The sequence below is a fragment of the Rhinoderma darwinii genome, chromosome 9, assembly GCF_050947455.1.
Source record: "Rhinoderma darwinii isolate aRhiDar2 chromosome 9, aRhiDar2.hap1, whole genome shotgun sequence".
In the NCBI taxonomy this organism is placed as follows: Eukaryota; Metazoa; Chordata; class Amphibia; order Anura; family Rhinodermatidae; genus Rhinoderma; species Rhinoderma darwinii.
Window position 1 is genome coordinate 5,549,664 of NC_134695.1, and position 21,926 is coordinate 5,571,589.

General features: G+C 43.2%; 1 protein-coding gene across 1 annotated transcript in view; it reads right to left on the reverse strand.

Annotated features, from left to right (window-relative positions):
* Positions 1-13,562: 13,562 nt before the first annotated feature.
* EHD1 (EH domain containing 1) overlaps positions 13,563-21,926 on the reverse strand; it is a 40,330-nt gene continuing 31,966 nt past the window's right edge. The window contains exons 3-5 of the mRNA XM_075837199.1: positions 19,711-20,123; positions 18,206-18,370; positions 13,563-14,271 (exon numbers count right to left, since the gene is read on the reverse strand). Of these exons, the coding sequence (XP_075693314.1) occupies positions 13,747-14,271; positions 18,206-18,370; positions 19,711-20,123 (1,103 nt within the window). The 3' untranslated portion in view covers positions 13,563-13,746. The remainder of the gene's footprint in view (positions 14,272-18,205; positions 18,371-19,710; positions 20,124-21,926) is intronic.

The window sequence follows — 21,926 nt, forward strand, 5'->3', positions numbered from 1 at the left end:
ATTTGCAACGATAGGATTTGCTAGTGAATTCCCTTTTCCCCATTGAATTCAATGTGGAAAATCCGCAACAAATCTGTGCACTATCTGCACTGCAGGTCAATTTCTGCATGAAAAATTCTGCAGCTTGTTAATGAGATTTGTTAAAATGTCATCCACTTGGCTGATATTGTATTCCGCTGCAGACTTTCCGTCCACAAATCTCGACAGAAAATCTGCAGAAAATTTGCTATGTGTGAATGTCGTTTATTGATTACTGAGGGCTTATTTAGACAAACGTGTAATACGTCCGTGCAACGCGTGTGGTTTTCACGCGCCTCGCACGGACCTATGTTAGTCTATGGGGCCGTGCAGACTGTCCGTGAGTTTCACGCAGCGTGTGTCCGCTGAGTAAAACTCACGACGTCCTATATTTCTGCGTTGTTCGCGTAACATGCACCCATTGAAGTCAATGGGTGCGTTAAAATCACACGGAAGCACTTCCATGGGACGCGCATGATTCGCGGAACAGCAGTAAAAAGTATGATTGAAAATAGAAAAGCACCACGTGCTTTTCTGTTTACAAACATACAGTGTCATAATGATGGCGGCTGCGCAAAATTCACACAGCCACACATCATACGAGGGTGACACACGGAACTGTTAAGTACCCTTTGCGCACGGAAAACGCAGCGTTTTTTGCGCGAGCAAAACGCACACGCTCGTGTAAATCCGGCCTAATTTTGGTGACAGACGCACTTTAACTGGTTGCCGACACAGGACGAGTATGCTCGTCCTGAGCGGCGTGCACTTCGCGCATTAGGACGAGCATACTCGTCCTGTGTGACAGCCGTCCCTGCGCGCGTCTATGCGCGCGATCGAGAGCGGGGGGAACGGCTGTAATACACAGCCACGGCCGCGCTCTGACAGCGGAGAGGAGAGAAACATCTTCTCTCCGCCGTTAACCCTTTGAACGCCGCAATGAAAGCTGATCGCGGCGTTCAAAGAGGGGGGACTGCACATTGATCGCGTCACAGAATATAACTGTGACGCGATCAAAGCCCACAACTCGTATGGGCAGACAGCCCAGGATCCATTGAAGGACCCCAGGGCTGTCTGAACATATTTCCTGTTGTTAGGGCATACTGAGGTATGCCCTAACAACTGCCTGTGTACAATCAGTACAAAGGCTAATGTACTAGCATATAGATCTATGCCAGTACATTACAGTTACAAAATAAAAATCAAAATGATAAATCCCTTTATGGGATTAAAAAAAAAAGTTAAATGAATGTAAAAAAAAAAAATTAATGATAAATAAATAGTAAAAAAAATACACAGAAACACACATTTTTTATAATACATAAACTTTTTAAAATATAAGTCCCAAAACATGAAACAATATAGACATATTTAGTATCGCCACGACTGTAACAACCTGTACAACAAATGTATAACATTATATATGATGATCGGTGTATGGTGTAAAAAAAAAATATTAAAACTGCAGCGGAACTGCTTTTTTTCTGCATATTCGCCAAAATAAAAATTTATAGAAATTAAACGATAATGTATTTGTACCAAAAAATGGTACCTACAAAAAGTACAACTCGTCCCGCAAAAAACAAAGTCTCATACAACTACGTCGTACAAAAAATAAGAGTTATGAGCGTCGGGATGCAAAGAGGGAAATGTAAAAAAATTGCTCTGTCCTCAAGGCCAAAATTGGCCGTGTCCTTAAGGGGTTAATATTCTGCTGAGCACATACTTTTGGATGTTTAGTGGATGTCAGTATAGGAGGAGATGCGATCAGATGGTGTTTGGCAGCAAAATATGGGTCAGTTTATGTTGCAAAATCTTTCCAGTGATCAAAATTTTATTTAACCCTTAGTGACCAACAATACGCCTTTTCACGTTCGTCACTAAGGGGCCTTAGGCTAGGCTGACGCCTTTTCACGTTGGCCCAGTCTAAGGGCAGATACACACGAACGTTGCGTTTTTGCGCGCGCAAACAACGCTGCGTTTTGCGCGCGCAAATACCATTTGACAGCTGCGTGTGTCATCCGTGTCTGATGCGCGGCTGCGTGATTTTCGCGCAGCCGCCATCATAGAGATGAGGCTAGTCGACGGCCGTCACTGTCCAAGGTGCTGAAAGAGCTAACTCTTTCAGCACCCTCGACAGTGAATGCCGAACACAATATCGCAAAACCTGTAGAAAAAAAAAGAAAAAGTTCGTACTTACCGAGAACTTCCCGGCCGTTGCCTTGGTGACACGCCTCTCTTGACATCGGGCCCCACCTCCCTGGATGACGCGCCAGTCCATGTGACCGCTGCAGCCTGTGCTTGGCTGGAGCGGTCACTTGGACTTAATTGTCATCCCGGGAGGTCAGACTGGAGGAAGAAGCCGGGAGTTAGCGGTAAGTCAGAACTTCGTTTTTTTTTCTACAGGTTCATGTATATTGGGATCGGAAGTCACGGTCCATGGTGCTGAAACAGTTTAACTCTTTCAGCACCATGGACAGTGACTATCTCCTGACGTCGCGTACCGATAATTTTTTTGCCGGGTTCAGCCAAAACGAGTTTGGCCGAACCCGGTGAAGTTCGGTTCGCTTGTCCGGCTTCGCTCATCGCAAAGACACTCCGTTTGGATGTTCGGAAACAGAAAAGCACGTGGTGCTTTTCTGTTTTCATTCATCCTTTTCACTGCTGTTGCGCGAATCACGCTCGTCCCACGGAAGTGCTTCCGTGTGGTGCGCGTGATTTTCACGCACCCATTGACTTCAATGGGTGCGTGATGCGCAAAATACGCAGTTATTGAACCTGTCGCGCTTTTTGCGCAGCAGACAAACGCTGCGCAAAAAGCACGGACTGTCTGTACTGCCCCATAGACTTGTATTGGTCCATGCGTGCCGCGTGAAAACCACGCGGCCCGAATACACGCTCGTGTGAATCCCCCCTAAGTCCTGCACGGGTCCCCCGTGCAGGCTGGAGCCAGGGCTCAGCTGTCTGATGACAGCTGAGCTTCTGCTCCAACGCACGCGATCGAAGTTTACTTCGATCACGGCCGTTTAACCCGTTAAATGCCGCCGTCAATAGCAACCGCGGCATTTAACTTGTACCCAATCGCGGGTCTCCGATGGGGTGTCATGGCAGCCGGGGGCTTGATAAAAGCCCCCAGGTCTGCCCTGGACATATGCCTGTTAGGACGCGCCGGAGGCACGTCCTAACAGATTGCCTGTCAGATTTACACTGACAGGCAATAATGCTCTGGTATACGAAGTATACCAAAGTATTATAGCAGCGATCTGAAGATCGCACAGTAAAGTCCCCTAGTGGGACTAATGAAATAAATAATAAATGTGAAAGACTAATAATAAAAATTACTGTAAAAAAATAAATAAAACAATTTTTTTCCATAAAATGTGGTTTTATTTAGTAAAAGTGTAAAAAATAAATAAAAGTACACATATATGGTATACGCCGCGACCGTAATGACTCCATTAGTAAAGTTAATATGTAATTTAAACCGAAAGGTGAACACTGTAAAAAAAAAACGAAATTGCAATTTTTTTCCATTGCCCCCCAAAAAAGTCATAATAAAAATGAATCAATAAGTCCCATGCACCCCAAAACAGTACCAATCAAAACTACATCTCGTCCCGCAGAAAACAAGGCCAAAAAATCACTACATGGAAAAATAAAAAAAGTTACAGCTCTTGGAAAGCAACGATGCAAAAACAAATAATTTTAGTTCAAAAGTGTTTTTATTGTGCAAAAGTCGTAAAACATAAAAAACTCTACATATGTGGTATCACCGTAATCGTACGACCCATAGAATAAGGGCAGATACAGACGGACGTTGCGTTTTTGCGCGCGCAAACAACGCAGCGTTTTGCGCGCGCAAAAACCATTTGACAGCTGCGTGTCATCCGTGTATGATGCGCGGCTGCGTGATTTTCGCGCAGCCGCCATCATAGAGATGAGGCTAATCGACGCCTGTCACTGTCCAAGGTGCTGAAAGAGCTAACTGATCGGCAGTAACTCTTTCAGCACCCTCGACAGTGAATGCCGAACACAATATACAGCAACCTGTTAAAAAAAAAGAAAAGGTTCGTACTTACCGAGAACTTCCCGGCCGTTGCCTTGGTGACGCGTCCTTGGTGACGCGCCTCTCTTGACATCGGGCCCCACCTCCCTGGATGACGCGGCAGTCCATGTGACCGCTGCAGCCTGTGCTTGGCCTGTGATTGGCTGGAGCTGTCACTTGGACTGAATTGTCATCCCGGGAGGTCAGACTGGAGGAAGAAGCCGGGAGTTATCGGTAAGTCAGAACTTCGTTTTTTTTTACAGGTTAATGTTTATTGGGATCGGTAGTCACTGTCCATGGTGCTGAAACAGTTTAACTCTTTCAGCACCCTGGACAGTGACTATCTCCGGACGTCGCGTACCGGAAATTTTTTTGCCGGGTTCGGCCAAAACGAGTTCGGCCGAACCCGGTGAAGTTCGGTTCGATTGTCCGGGTTCGCTCATCTCAAAGACAGTCCATTTGGATGTTTGGAAACAGAAAAGCACGTGGTGCTTTTCTGGTTACATTCATCCTTTTGACAGCTGGTGCGCTGTTTCAGTCGGTTCGCACGGAAGTGCTTCCGTGCGACCTGCGTGGTTTTCATTGACTTTAATGGGTGCGTGATGCGCGAAATACGCGGAGATATTGAACCTGTCGCGCTTTTTGCGCAGTTGACAAACGCTGCGCAAAAAGCACGGACTGTCTGTACTGCCCCATAGACTTGTATTGGTCTGTGCGTGGCGCGTGAAAACCACGCGGCCCGCACGGACCGAATACACGCTCGTGTGAATCCCCCCTAAAGGTAACATGTTATTTACGCCGCACAGTGAACAGCGTCAATTTAAAAACGTATAGAAGAATGGTGGAATTTCAGTTTTTTTTTATAATCCCCCCAAAAAAAGTTAATAAAAAAATTATATGTACCCAAAAATGGTGCTATTAAAAAGTACAACTAATCCCGCAAAAAACAAGTCCTCATACAGCTATCTAGACGAAAAAATAAAAAAAGTTATAGCTCTTTGAATGCGACTATAGAAAAACAAATAAAATAGTTTGGTCATTAGGGCCTAAAATGGGCTGGTCACTAAGGGGTGAAAGGCTATGGAAACCTTTTTTTATTTCAATTTTCTTTCGTTTTTCTGATACAGCTTCTATGTATCCTCTTGTTTGCGTGTATTACTTTATATTAAAGTAAAAGATGCCAAGACACATTTGTTGCTTATTTAACCTTGAAAGATTCCAAGCAATATAGTACCAAACAACAAAACACAGCATGCATTAAAGACATTTAGGCCGGGTTCCCACGGGTCGGATACGCAGCGTATCCAACCCAGAACCCGCAGCACATTGTGGTGCAATTTTTCGGGCGGAATTTCTGCTGCGGAAAACAGTGGTACAAAAAAGTTAATTCTTACCCCAGCAGTAGTCATGGCAATACGTCCCTCGGTTGACGTGCAGTCTGGCCTCCTGGGATGACGCTGCAGCCCATGTGACCGCTGCAGCCTGTGATTGGCAGGTGACAGGTCATAAACTGTTTTTTCAGTTCATGGTGATATTCCTTGTGGATGCGGAGGTTTGTCATTGCCAAAGAGATTTTTTTAAATGGTGGTTGGGAGCCAGGAGACCAGGGGTAACCGATTACTGTGACTGGCATATGTTGTTTCGACAGTGTGCATTGTGTATCGTTTATCAGATCTGTATGGTTGGGATATTGGGGTTGTAGTACAGGGTATAATTCTGAGGGTATGTGCACACGCTAGCTTGCTTTTACGTCTGAAAAGACAGACTGTTTTCAGGAGAAAACAGCTGCGTCGTTTCAGCCGTAAAAGCTCCTCCTTGCATTATGCGAGGCGTCTGTGACGCTCGTAAATCTTGAGCTGCTCTTCATTGACTTCAATGAAGAACGGCTCAAATTACGTAGCAAAGAAGTGCCCTGCACTTCTTTGCCGAGGCAGCCAATTTACGCGTCGTCGTTTGACAGCTGTCAAACAACGACGCGTAAATTACAGGCCGTCTGCACAGTACGTCGGCAAACCCATTCAAATGAATGGGCAGATGTTTGCCGACGTATTGTAGCCCTATTTTCAGACGTAAATCGAGGCATTATATGCCTCGTTTACGTCTGAAAATAGGTCGTGTGAACCCAGCCTAAAGGGCATTGGGGCAGATTATACAAAACTAGTGCAAGGGAATAGTGAATCATTTTCCGTAACAATCGGATTTTACTTCTCATTTTCATCACCTGCAGAATATTACACAAGTCGTAGCGGTTACACACATTTTTCTCCACATCTCAGACACAAGCATTTAATCTGAGAACAGGAAGCTGCAGATTAATTTTTAATAATCTGTTAAAATGCAAGTACCTTAGGCCCATATTTCTTGTACATCGGGAAAGCTCCTGACGTACAAGATAAATGTATCCATAGGGCTCCAATATCCTGACTGAGTCTAAAAGTGTGTCCTTTTTGGCCTCCGTCGGGCTGGTACTGTATACGTCAGTATACCTTTTTTGTATTTTAAGGATGGAGTAGTGTAGTAGACTACGCTATTTCATCCTGAGGGATCCCGCAGAAAAAACGTATACCACACAGTATAAGTTTTTAACATGGGAGCCTAAGGGCGACAGATGCCATTGCATGGCATCCGCCACAGGTATACGTTAAATGTATACCTCGGGGAGCTCCCGACATCACTGATCATATAGGGATAGCGAAGTCAGGAGCTTCCACAGTGTTGGGAGTCCGTGGGCAGAGCGCTATTAGATGGCTCTGTCTCAGGACTCCAGCCCCCTGAAAACTCCTTAAGTTGCTGTCCATATATGTACAATGACCTCAGGAGAAGTGCTGGAGTCCCCAGGCAGAGGATCAGCCGAGGCTCTGCTCGCCGAGTCCAGCGATAGAGAAGTCCTGAAGTTGCTGTCCATAAATGCAGTGACTTCAGTAGTTTTGTCAGGGCCGGTCCCCTGGCAACGTATCGCACTGTATGCCATACAGTGGGATACGTCGGGGGTCTTCCCGACAAATACCTCTGACGGAAGCCCCTAACGTTATGTGAATAGGGCCTAAGCATTAAACATTCTCTTCCTTTCACAGTGTTAAGCTGCATTCACATTAATTCCTGCATGATCGGTGTAGAAATCTGAGGCATTTCCATGGCGGACGTATTGCGGGTGCAGCACATTCGCACAGGCATTAGCACCATTGTCATTTAATGGGGCTATTCCTCTGATTTTCCACAGGGAATCAATGGAAATACAGTAAGTAGCTTGCCATCTATTTGTGTTGCCAGCACAAAAAGTTTTTGCAGAATGTAAAAGGGGTTGCTGAAACTCGGTGGCAGGGTTAATTACATATGACACATAAACCTTTACCAGTTGTAGATCCAAAATGTATCAGTGGCATAAGTACCATGCAACTAATCGCAAGGAAATACAAACCAATATGGATGAGGAGGGCAATGGCATGGACAGAAGATACCGAAGCATAAGTACTGTATGTAAAGGTGGTTCCCTAGTGTTGGACATGGTATAGATCAGACTCCAGCCACCATCAGTGAAGATACTGAAGGCTAGGCGGAATTGTGGAAGTAATGTTTTAGTGACGTTGTACTTTAGAAAGGGAAAACAGTTTATGTATTCTTGGCAGAAGCGATTGACTTTAATGATTTCCATCACTTTGCCGGACAAAATAACGCTGCCTCCGACGTCGATATGTAGCAAGCCTGAGCACACACGCACAGAACTATCTATGTACTGGTTTACTGCCTCTGAATGGAAAGAAGTGGTCTCATTTATGGGCAGCAAACAAATATCTTGAAAATGGTGAGGAATAATGCGGTTTAATATTTAGAAAGCTTAAACTCAGACCAGGCAGTCAGACGATGCGCCAAATTTATCAAAGTACCACACTCTGATAAATTTGGCGCATTGTGCTAGACACTTTTCTATTCCTTATACATCTCTTGGTTGGCTTAATTTACACCGTTTTTTGCACCAATATTTTACCGAGCATCTAAGTGAAGCCCTTTTCGTTATACCACATCCTTCTCGTCAAGCGCAGCACAAAATGTGTCTAAAATAGTTAAATGTGGCGCTGATTAACTTCTTAATAAATCTTCATAGTATAGTAGACAGCTTTGTTTTTCTGATATAGAGCTTCAACTCCCCTGCGTAGACTGATAAAATCCTTGCTACCCACAGGCACTTCTGGGGAGAATCTATCTGGCATATTCAGAGACTGCACTCCATAATAAACAGAAAGCTCCCCCCAGTGGTTGCTGCCGGCAGATAGAATTTTAACTTGGATCTTTGAAAGATTTGAAGCTCTATCAGAAAAAAAGAGCTCTAAATATTTTAAGAAAGTAAAGCACAGAACATTGGACTTTAATATACCATGTGTTAGAAGATGAAGATTCACTTAAAAGCCAGGTTACACAAACCAGTTGTCAATAAGTGAATGCAAAGTAACACTTTTGTCCCATTTCTTACAGAATGAGTCCTCATGCACACGATCGTAATTGCGCATAAAAACACTGATCCGTTCATTTCTATGGTCCGCGGACACCTTCCTGTATATTTACGTGGGCCATAGAAATGACATGCAAAAAAATAGGACATGACCATCCTAAACTTTGTAATGGGAGCACAGCCCGAAAATGTCTGCTGCTGCCCGTGCCCGTAATTACGGGCTGTGCACAATGCTACGGCCATGTGCAGAGGGCCTGAATCATCACGTACACGAGCAATAGCACAAGTGTGTGTATGAGGATAGTTCGAACGTTTCTTGCATATACTGTTTTTTACTTATTTACTTGGCATCTCCTTGCCAACAGTCGTAGTCATTAGGGTCTAAATAATAATCATATTATGTAAATGAGCCTTCACAGTGAAAAGATTTAAAAAGGTGTCCATCTCATAACAGGTTCTCTTTATGGCTGAACATCCCAAGGTACCAAGCAAGTTTCACTTCACAAATTCCAGATAGACTAGAGAGTGTCTGTATAGAGAGATTGCAAATTATAAAACCGATACCAATGTCATGTAGTAGTTATAAAGGGGTTTTCCAGAGTTTAGGATTTTTCACCTATCCACTGGATAACGAAAAAAAAATGCAAAGCCCAACCGTTGGGACCTTCACGGATCGCTGGAGACCCTGATCCCCCAAGCGCAAGACGGCAGTTAGGAATAGTGGATCAGTGTAAAAAGCTCAAGGCTGAAATACCCCTTTAAGGCCCCCTGCACACAACCGGTCCTGTAATCACTGCCAACGATTACAGGCGCAGATAGCCATCCGCAAGAAGCAGTACGTAGGAGTACTGTACAATAATTGAACAGTATGGTTTCAGTTATCATTTACATGTGTACTTTTGAGTTATTACTTAATAGATTTCATCGTATTTAATGAAAAATTTAATGTTTTCATCAGTAATCCTAGAAGACTCTGCATTTGCAGACGGTCCGTAAAAAGCAAAAAATTGGACGTCCTATCTTTTGCAGAGCCTTTCTAAAGCCCGGACACCATCTCGTAAATAAACGGGAAGGTGTCAGTCGACCATAGAAAATAATGAGTCTGTAATTACAGACGAAATCTACGGAGGCTGTGGAATTTATTAGCACCCTATCATCCATAGAACCTGACAACATAGTATAATTTCCACCAGTATGGTAATAACTGAACCAGTACCCACTCAAATGTTGAAAGTTACACTTCGTTTGCATAACATTTTTTTTTTTTTATAACTAGCTTGTCTTCGGCTTCTTCATAAACGATAGTGATCTTGCGGTCAGAGTTGCATGAAGTGAAAATGCTATAAGTTCTCCAACCTGAAGCCTACTTACCAACATTTAAATCCCCAAAATCAGAACACTTAGGCCAGGTTCCCACGTAGAGTAAACCGTGCGGGATTTCCACGTTTGAATTCTGTGCGGAAATTCCGCAGCATTTACAGTAGCAGCAAAGTGGATGAGATTCAGAAAATCTCATGCCCACGCTGTGTTTTCGATTTTCTGCTGAGGGTTTTCCCCATTGAATTCAATGGGTATGCAAAACCCACAACAGAAAGCCAAGTGTTGAGACTTTTGCGACAGATTCACAGGGATTACGCCACAAAAATCGCAACTCCGGATTTAAAAAAAAATAAAAATCATACTTACCCATAAGTCTCTCCTCTTTCCTGCATTACCACCTCCTGGGATGACATTGAATCCCTTGTGACCACTGCAGCGTCACATGGCTTGCAACGTCATCCCAGGAGGCCGGACTATGCGCAGAGAAGAGGGAGGTGGTAAGCATGAGCGCTTTTGTTTCACAGCGGAAATTCCGCTGCGCAGTTTTTACGCAGCGTATCCCACCTGTGGGAACCTGGCCTTAAGCCTTGCCCTGTTCCACCCAGAAACCACCCTAAAGTGGATGGCCCACATTGCGTGTAAATTTTCATTAGCCCCAGTCCAGTTTTCAGGGTTGTTTTTTCCAAAATCAGGACTGGCAAGTATGCTGAAGCTATTTTGTGTTGGGGGAGGGGATTATATATGGTAAGCTAGGGGCCTCCATGACATACAAATTCCTGAACCACAAGTGATTAGCATTTTGTTTCCGTACACAACAACATAGAAATATCCCAATCATGAAATACATTCTCAGTAAACTGGGATATATAAACACACATGGTCACAAAAGATGATCAGTCTATAAAAGCTTTGATAAAAACTTTTATATTTTATATTACAGAAATCAGAGAATGAGAGTATACAAAAGGAAAGGCACAGGCTGGTGTACTGTATTATATATATAATGTTTACTATGGGCACCTTATAAAAGGGTAAACTGCATCTCAAAACTTGAAACATGGATGGCAATTCCCTTAGTAACAAAGGGCAAACACTAAAAGAAAAACTACCAGACTTATAATATAAAAGGCAATTTAGTGTCCATGAAAAATGTGTGAAAAAAAAAAAAGTTTAATCACGTACATATTAGTGCTTGAAGGCATTAAACCCTGCACTTTTCTACTCCAGTGTCCTCATGACAACACATCCTGCTCTGTGATCCGGCAGTGTCATCAGAGGGATATTGTATAGATCCAAATCACTATCCACATACATATGATCTGACTTGGAAAGGTAGGGGGGGGGGGTGGGGTGTATACACACAATTCCTGTGATAACACTCAAGAGGCTATTAAGTACTTTAAAAAAAAAAAAATTCCATGTATACTAAGGGGTCTTTTAAATAACACTTCATATAGTTCTCTCATTTAAGCTATGATATAGCCAATGAAAAGCAAAAAAAAAAAAAACAACAGTGCGATATACTAATACTGAAGGAAATACAGCAGCTGAAGAGTTGAGCGGTATTAGCCAAGATCACCACCATCATGTTCATAGTTCTGGGCAGTTCTACGCTCAAGTAGGTGTAAGTAATACACGAGTAACATTACTGGAAAAATAACACTGCATGGAAGGTGCAGCCAAAAACATAGCAAAAAATAAAATAGAAAAGGGCACAGTTAGGCCTCATTTACACGAACGTGATATACGTCCGTGCGACTCGCGTGCTTTTTCACGCGGGTCGCACGGACCTATACAAGTCTATGGGGGCATGCAGACAGTCCGTGAGTTTTGCTCAGCGTGAGTGCGCTGAAAAAAACTCACGACATGTTCTAAAAATCTGCGTTTTTCGCGCATCACGCACCCATTGAAGTCAATGGGTGCGTGAAAACCACGAAGGTCGAACTGCGTGATTCGCGCAAGAGCTGTCAAACTGAATGTAAACAGAAAAGCACCACGTGCTTTTCTGTTTACAAACATCCGAACGGAGTGTCTTAGAGATGACCGAACCGAACTTCACCGGGTTCGGCCGAACTCGTTTTGACCTAACCCGGCAGGAGACAGTCACTGTCCAGGGTGCTGAAAGAGTTAAACTGTTTCAGCACCCTAGACAGTGACTTCCGATCCCAATATACGTGAACGTCTAAAAAAAAGTTCTGACTTACCGATAACTCCCGGCTTCTTCCTCCAGTCTTACCTCCCGGGATGACAATTCAGTCCAAGTGACAGCTGCAGCCAATCACAAGCCAAGCACAGGCTGCAGCGGTCACATGGACTGCCGCGTCATCCAGGGAGGTGGGGCCAGATGTCAAGAGAGCCGCGTCACCAAGGACGCGTCACCAAGACAACGGCCGGGAAGTTCTCGGTAAGTACGAACCTCTTTTTTTTTAAACAGGTTACTCGATATGGTGATCGGAATTCACTGTCGAGGGTACTGATGACACACGGAGCTGTCAAGTGCCTTTTGCGCAAAACGCAGCGTTTTTTTGCGTGCGCAAAACGCACCCGCTCGTGTAAATGAGGCCTTAGTCACAAATAAATCAATCTCTTCTTGCAAGAGATACGTTTCAAAGGTTTATTTTAAACGCATCAATACTTTTTAACACCTATAAAAATGAAACCTCTAAAACGTATCTATTGCGAAGTTTACTTATAACGACGAGCAGCGCCGTTTTCTATCTTTTTTTTTTGTATGTACCTTCCTAAAGATGAACAGCCCACACAATGGCACCCTGCAGCGGTAGAATGACTGCAGCCGGCATTCACAAGGTGCAAAGAGTTGTTGTGCTCTCTGCACGACACACAGACGTGAGCACCCCCACTTACACCGCCTATATCTTATCAAGACGATGAACGTCCTGACCTGTAAAGAATTTTTTTCTTTCGCAGTCACTGTTAGCATGGCGGCATTGTTTAGACTTATTAGCAGCTTCAATGTTTTGCATGGCAATAAAATAAAAAGGTGGAATAGAGACTCCACATAATGGTCACCTTGTAATATGTTGTTATATGGTAACACACAGCACTCCGGTATAAACTTGGTAGGGTGCAGGAATCGGGTCCCAGGCCAGTATTCATTGTAGTAAAGAAATTCTGAACTCCCAATTGATCTTTTATATACGCGTTTCTTATTCAGACAAATAGTATTTGTAAATGTTTTCGATTGGTCACGACCTTCATCTAACAAGCAGATTGTCCTTCGGGACACCAAGTCCACGATGCGCTCAATATATGGCGATAGTATTGCTAAAGGTAGATATGTGCTACTATCGCCATATGTCGACTCAGATTTGTCGGAATAAAAATGAATTGATATAAAAAAAACTGGGAGTGCAGAATTTCTTTACTACCTTGTAATGTGCGTCTCCTTTTACGCACTTGAGTATCTACAAGCGAGATAGTACCATGACCAACAAGACATTGACCTGCATACAGTATGAACAGTTTAGGAATGCCAAGAAAGAAGAATAGTGGCATTTGGGTGGACACATCTTTAAAACTGATCAGTTAAAGAAAGTTTCAAAAAACATCTGTCGTTTTATCGTAGGTCATGGATCGCAGTTTTACGAATGTCGTCATAGTAACGTTACATGACAAGACGTGAGGTGGAGATTTCACCCACCCGAAGTCCTCATCTGCAGAACAAACATTAGCCTTCTTATTCTACTGCACTCACACATCACCTTTGCTTCACCAATAGATCAGTCTTATTTTATTTTGTGCGGTTTTGTAAGAATATATTTTTATACATTTTTAAAAAAAAATTATGTATGTGCTCAATATCTTCTTTGTGGTTGTAGTTCTTTTGAATGAGCCATTTAATAAGAAAAAATGGAAGACTCTGAAGATGGAAAGAGGGAGGATGGGTAGGTTGCCGTCACTCTACCCGTCGCTTTGAAGGAGGGATTAGGTGAGGCGGCAGCTCTACTGGCAGCTCATGCCCTTCTAACTTCACTTTTATTAAGTGATTTGCTAAAGCAAATTCTTCATCATCAAGAAAGCCATCCCGGTCCACATCTGCTAACTTCCAGATTTTGCCCAATACGGTGTTGGGGAGCTTGGACTTCACCATTTCCTTTTTGGCACTGGCACCTGTGACTTTTCCATTGACAGGAGAAAGTGTGTAAAATATCTCATCATATGTTGGTTTATCTTTGCCTACTACCCATTCTACGTCATCAATTCCCTCTCCGGCTCCTTCTCCGTATCCATGGCCAAATGGACCATTCATGGTTCCCTCAAATGCTCCACCTTTGACCACTTGATTTGTCATTTGGGATTCCTCGTGTCTGACCATGACCATAAGATTAGCAATGTCATTGGCCAGCATGTCATTAACTGCATCCAGCAACTTTGGCTTTATGGACTGGAACTTGGAAAAGTCCTGGTTCATTAGAATTTCCTTCAGAAATAAAAACAAACATTTTAGGTAGTGAAAATCACAAGTTCTACATTTCATCTACACTGCTAATACTTCTTTACAACCTTTACTTTACAGACAGTTAAAATTGGCACCCATGCTGCGGTAGGCTGCCGCCGCACTCACGCGGAATGACAACACAAAAGGAACGAAATGTCACAGCAAAAAAACGCAACAGTTTGCGTTATCGCATGCACCGGACATTTCATGAATACATGCAATGTCATGTGATCCCATTGACATACAGTGAAGGAAATAAGTATTTGATCCCTTGCTGATTTTGTAAGTTTGCCCACTGTCAAAGACATGAACAGTCTAGAATTTTTAGGCTAGGTTAATTTTACCAGTGAGAGATAGATTATAGAAAAAAAAAAAAACAGAAAATCACATTGTCAAAATTATATATATTTATTTGTATTTTGCACAGAGAAATAAGTATTTGATCCCTTTGGCAAACAAGACTTAATACTTGGTGGCAAAACCCTTGTTGGCAAGCACAGCAGTCAGACGTTTTTTGTAGTTGATGATGAGGTTTGCACACATGTTAGATGGAATTTTGGCCCACTCCTCTTTGCAGATCATCTGTAAATCATTAAGATTTCGAGGCTGTCGCTTGGCAACTCGGATCTTCAGCTCCCTCCATAAGTTTTCGATGGGATTAAGGTCTGGAGACTGGCTAGGCCACTCCATGACCTTAATGTGCTTCTTTTTGAGCCACTCCTTTGTTGCCTTGGCTGTATGTTTCGGGTCATTGTCGTGCTGCAAGACCCAGCCACGAGCCATTTTTAATGTCCTGGTGGAGGGAAGGAGGTTGTCACTCAGGATTTGACGGTACATGGCTCCATCCATTCTCCCATTGATGCGGTGAAGTAGTCCTGTGCCCTTAGCAGAGAAACACCCCCAAAACATAATGTTTCCACCTCCATGCTTGACAGTGGGGACGGTGTTCTTTGGGTCATAGGCAGCATTTCTCTTCCTCCAAACACGGCGAGTTGAGTTAATGCCAAAGAGCTCAATTTTAGTCTCATCTGACCACAGCACCTTCTCCCAATCACTCTCAGAATCATCCAGATGTTCATTTGCAAACTTCAGACGGGCCTGTATATGTGCCTTCTTGAGCAGGGGGACCTTGCGGGCACTGCAGGATTTTAATCCATTATGGCGTAATGTGTTACCAATGGTTTTCTTGGTGACTGTGGTCCCAGCTGCCTTGAGATCATTAACAAGTTCCCCCGTGTAGTTTTCGGCTGAGCTCTCACCTTCCTCAGGATCAAGGATACCCCACGAGGTGAGATTTTGCATGGAGCCCCAGATCGATGTCGATTGACAGTCATTTTGTATGTCTTCCATTTTCTTACTATTGCACCAACAGTTGTCTCCTTCTCACCCAGCATCTTACTTATGGTTTTGTAGCCCATTCCAGCCTTGTGCAGGTCTGTGATCTTGTCCCTGACATCCTTAGAAAGCTCTTTGGTCTTGCCCATGTTGTAGAGGTTAGAGTCAGACTGATTCATTGAGTCTGTGGACAGGAGTCTTTTATACAGGTGACCATTTAAGACAGCTGTCTTTAATGCAGGCACCAAGTTGATTTGGAGCATGTAACTGGTCTGGAGGAGGCTGAACTCTTAATGGTTGGTGGGGATCAAATACTTATTTCTCTGTGCACAATGCAAATAAATATATAGAATTTTGACTATGTGATTTTCAGGTTTTTTTTTATATAATCAATCTCTCACTGGTAAAATTAACCTAGCCTAAAAATTCTAGACTGTTCATGTCTTTGACAGTGGGCAAACTTAGAAAATCAGCAGGGGATCAAATACTTATTTCCTTCACTGTACATTACATGCGATATCGTAATGCGATCTAGCGGAACAAGCACTCGTGATCATCGTGTACATTTACATTTCGCCGTGGAGCCATGGCCTAGCTGTCAAGAACGAACATAAGCAACTAAATTATTTTATTTCCACTCAAAACAAGGAGAATAAGCAGCAAGAGTTTTATGCTCAAAAGCGAAGGAATCATTTATTTAATGGTCTTTAAATTGGACATTTCCACATGTGGACAACTTACACTAAATATTAATAGTTGTTTATATCATATAAACCGTGTCTACTGTATTATGTATGAAAGAGCAATATTTTACATAGTTTGTGTGGTCTAAGGCTCTGTTCACATCTGCGTTCAGGTTTTCCGTTGTTCTGCTCCATCATAGGAGAAGAACAATGAAAAACTGGAGCCGTCAATTCGCTCATGACGGAAACCCACGGCGACCACGGAACCCATTGACTTGAAAAAAAAAACGACGGAATATGGGACGGAGCCTCTGACGCAGATGTGTACACAGCCTAAAAGCTTATTTATATCATGTATGCGTATGAACAGAACATTAGATAAGAACAGAGGTTTGAAGCCCATTCAACCATGTGTAGTAATTTGAAGAGGATTTGTCACCGGGATTACATTATCGCCTTTAAATCAAAAAATCGTTAGCCCCGAGAGAACTTAATTATCTAACTATAATTAATAAAAAATTGTGATTGGGAATCTCTTTTTTTTTGTATATACAACCCCATCAATAAAAACTTAAATTAGAAAAAAACAAAAAAACACTGTATAGGACGCACGCACATTATGTAAATTACCTGACTCCCCGCAAAACTTCCTGGCATAAGGTCTTCCCATAACTTCATCTAATGCCCAGCGCCTGCCCATAAACCCCTCTATAGCATTCAGTGTAAATGCTGTCTATAAAATGTATATAGCAGTTATCGATATATTATAGCCACACACATCAATAACTGCTATATAAATGCCAACTCATTTTTTGATGATTATTCATTTGCCTGGGGGGGGACGGGGGACGAACGAAAATGTTTCAATTAATACTGATAATGCATTCCTGTCTGTAAGACACCTGTAGAACTACAATGTGCTCTTTCATACACCGGTGACTTGAAGCTACAAAAACACAGGAAGTTCTGCATTTTCCTGAGCAGATCTAAAAATAAGATATAAAGCTGCGAAACTGTTACAACTTTTGTCAATAGGTCCCTCCTCAACTCCATTCTGTTTACTGCCACTACATTGGTGGTAGCATAAGTATTGTGTTCTGCGTGTTTTTGGATGTTTTCACATCACACATCTAAAAAGCTGTAAAATTCCTGACCTTACGGCCCTGTTCACACAGGAATTTTGAGGCAGATTTTGACCTGCCTGCACTTTCCTGCAGCCCCCCCCCCCCTCCCCGGCTATTGAGCGCCGCAGGCAAAAAAAAAATGCTCTCTCTGCCTCCCATTGATTTCAAATGGGAGATCAAAAGCGGAACCGCGGCAAGAAGGAACATTGGGCTTTTTTTCCCCCGTGAGCGGCTAAAAGCCGCCGAAGAAAAACAAACGCCTCCCTTTTGAAATCAATGGGAGGCAGTTTCGGATGTTTTTTGGCGCCAATTCCGACACGGTTTCCGTGTCAAAATACAGTCTGAACCGAGCCCTGAAAATGATTGTTTCAGAAGGACAACCCCTGTTCATATATCCGATTAGGGCATCATAGAGTGCGGTTACCAACCCCCCCCCCCCTCCCCTCTATGCGTTAGAATAGAGAGCCACTCTGTAAGAGCTGCTCCCACTCATGTAGATTTCTGTCATCCACGGCTCTTCATCTGACTGGCAGCTATGTAATAGTACCTTTATCCCGCAGGCAGATTATGGCTGCCACGGCTGCAAACTGAAAGAGGTTGTTTGCGGAGACAACCCCTGTAAAAGCAGTCGCTTGACAACACTAAAAGGATGATTGATTATCATGGGTTATACTTTTATATGATATCGAGGAATCTAATGCATAAACGTTAGGACGTTCTAGCTGCACCCTGCCAGAAGACATTAATGTGTTCGAACAGTTGATTTTCTCTTACCTGCATTTTTTTAAGGCTGGGAAAATCTCCAGGTGAGATCTGCTGTTCTTTTTCTATTTTCATGTAGATCTCCGCCAGATTATTGATCAGCTCCTTCTTCTTGTTATCTTTACCAAAGACATTTGGCATTTCCTTTTTTAATGCACTAATAATATAAGCATGGACCTGAAACAAAGATATTGGAGGAAGATTACAGAAGGGTTGTTATGGTTTTTCATGCAAGATTTCTCACATCAACACAAGGATAAGAAGAGGGAGAAATAAAATACCCACATCATAATAATCATTTCATTGGAGCGGATATCTTTATTAAGCCTTAATGGGGTTATCCGGGACTTTTCAGAATTGGCAGCAGGGCAGGGGATAGCAGAACATAAGGGGATAGCAGAACAGTCCAAAGATTTGGCTTCAGCAGCATGTGCATTTCATTGCAGAATCATGAAAGCATCATCACGGAGGCCAGCCATTGGCTGCAGTGGCACGTGACCGATGAAGAGCACGCAAACGCTGAAGGAACGAGCGAGTGGGGGGGGGGGGGGTTTAGGTGTTCAGTTAGTTTACTATTTTATGCCATCCCCTGCTCTGTTACCAATTTTCAAAAGTCCCAGATAACCCCTTTAAAGGGCTATTCCCATCACAGAAGGTGATGGCATATCGCTAAGATCTGCCATCACTTTTTGATAGGTGGGAGTCTGACTATCCTAAGAATGAGGGGGCGACAACACTAAAGAATGGCAACAAGTTCCAGGCGACTGTGGTCCCAATACATTGTTTGCATATGGCTTGACAAAGGACCCTTTAGGTGTCCAACGTTACTTAGGGTCACTGGAGCTACAATCATATTTGCACTAGTTAGCATTTACTTTCTCGAGTTCTGTCCTACTTTATTCTAAGTAGATATTATTGGGGCCCGTGATAGTGTGTACCCCCAGGACCACTTTTACCATTGGAGCCTAGAAGAGTGATGCATATAGGAATGAATATCCTAGCGATATGCCACTATTTTCTGTGATGGAAATAACTTTATAGGAGACCTGTCCCTATGACAGACCTATTACAACTCCTTCCCAAACAGCAGCATATAGCAATTCCTTACGATGCAAACTATCCCAGGCCGACGGACCATTTCAATGCTATACGTGGATCATCAAGGCGTATAGTGTCCCTGCCAGGGACAGCTCTCATTACTAGCCAATACTGTATGCTGCAGTTTCAGTAGGAGTAAACTCCGTGCTCTTCAGTGGCGAGTTCTATGCCTTCCATGAATATGTAACTGCTTTTTCATCTTGCACGGAGCACCTCCACAGTCAGCACACCTGGGATCTACCTCATTGCTTGCCTGTGCCAACCATTTGTTAGCCTTGTGTGGTTTGATATCCCAATACATTTTCATTAAGTAGTCATAGTGCCGGGGGCTGAAAAGAAAGCATTTTTTTGGTTCTGTGGAGGCCCTGGTATATCACGGAGCTGCTGCCTGCCTGTGTTAATACACCCCCTCTGCTTACCTTAGCCAGTCTGGCTCTTTTGATAAGGTCGTTTAGCTTGCGGAGGGCAGCGTTCCTGGGTAAGGACTGAATGTCCTTGAATAAGTCTTGTTCCTCGGCTTCAAATAATTTGCGGTTGTCTGGGATTAGCAGAGGATGTGACCAGAATGAACCAATGTAAACACGCACCACCTCTGGAGTGTTAATGATCTTTCCCAGGGACCACATGAGGGCCCCATAAACTCTCATAAGCTGTTGGGTCTCAATCTGATCCGCCTTATTTAGTACAACTCGGATTTTATCCTCGTGGTTTTTTAGAGCTTTGATGACCTCAGAAAATTCATCGGATATATCCAACTTGTGAGCATCAAAGAGTAGAATAATGCGATCCACACGTTCGGCAAACCACTCCAAGACTGCTGCAAAGTCATAACCTGTGGGAGAAGTAAAGAGGTTTAGCTACTTCATCAAATCGAAAAAATTTTTGAAGACATCAACTAACAATTAAAGAGGGGGTAGCAATTGCAAATGTCACCTGGCATAGGACATGGGGGACCACAGATGGTGGCCGAGAAGAGTTATGGGGAAGCCTCTTCTACTGGCGTTCACTCAATTTCTACTATATAACACAAAATAATATTAAAACAAGTGGTCTGTCTCCCTCTTTCTTGAACCTGATCCTTGCGATCGACCTACGGCATGCTGGGTGAAATCTTCATTGTGCGCCTGCTCTAGCTATTAGCAATCATTTATTTATTATATAAATCCTTGCGACAGGAAATCTACTGATATCAATAGGTGCAATACAGCACGGCTCCCTGTACTGAATATGGATTTCTAGCAGCAAGTTTGGCACATTGTGAAGACTTTACCCAGTATAGGGCAGGCTTGGCTTTGCACAGTAATGGGCAGAAAGCTGCCAATCTGCGGCACATGGGCGGAGGGAGCCCACAGGTCATATATATACTCCATGATCACATTCCGTTGCAGCTAAAAGAAAAAAAAAAGGATGTTTAGCCAAACTACATGATATCGGCGCGCGCCTGTGACTACTGCAGGCAGCTCTTTAAAAATAGTACATACAATACAATTTAGTTTTTTTCACTCAAAAGAGCAGGAATACTGCAAAACAGACCAGACCGCAGTCAGCACCAGATTTCTTTACTACTGGAGCAGTACATAGCTTCCTTTTCAACCATATTCTTCTATGATCCGCGATATCTTCCAATAATAAGACGTCATCAGGCAACTTCCAACGTACCGCACAGTGACAATGAGGAGTCGAGTAGGAGTCCAGTGTTCTAGACTTGATCCCAAGCAGTGGAAGAACTTAGATGTGAATAGTAACTTTCTCTAGGACAAACTTTGTTGGTGTTTTTTTTTTTTGCGCACAGCTGTGTTCAATGCATATTATAGTAAACCTCTTTCTGGTTATGGGCCCATGAGGCGGAGTCCGCATGCGTCCGAAACCCCGCCCACATGCAGTGGCGAAGGGCCGCATGATTTTACCTGTAACACTCTGAAAAATCACAGGGCCATTGGCCACGGCAAGTGAGCGAGGTTTCAGCCACAGCTATGTGGGACCCTCTATTTCTAGTGTCAATATAGAGGCATGATGTAATGCTGCAAAACCGTTAGCAGCGAATTGCAAAGCGGTTCTAGAACCTGCAGCTTTTGCAGTTGAAACACATTTTACATGTTTTACCTGTGCAAAAATAAAAATGTAGCAAGTCTCAGTGAAACCGCACGTGGTGTTACGATTTTTTTTTACCGCGCACCAAAACCATCTCATGTAAATGCACCCCAAGGCTAAATGCACACGTTGTGGAATTGAACGCGGAAAACCTGCATCAAAACGCAGGTAACGCTGCAGGTAAAATCCGCACTTTATATAGTGCGTATTTTGATGCGGAAATACGTGCGGTTTTATGCGGTGTTTTTTTTTAAAATAAATTTGTCAGATACAATTCTGAGGCGGAAACACAAGATAAATCGTCATGCTGCAGATTTTTAAAATCCGCACCACAAGTCAATTTATGCATCGAAAAATTCTGCAACATTCAAATAAGGTTAATTCAAATCTCATTTATTTTGCTGGTACTTTATGCGCTGCAAATTTGCCACAGGAAAATCTATGCGGCAAATCTGCACGTAATATGCATCGTGTGCAGGGGGCCTAAGGGTATAAGGGTGACAATGCACACAGCAGCAGCCGCATGTGGCTGTGGTTTTGGCCT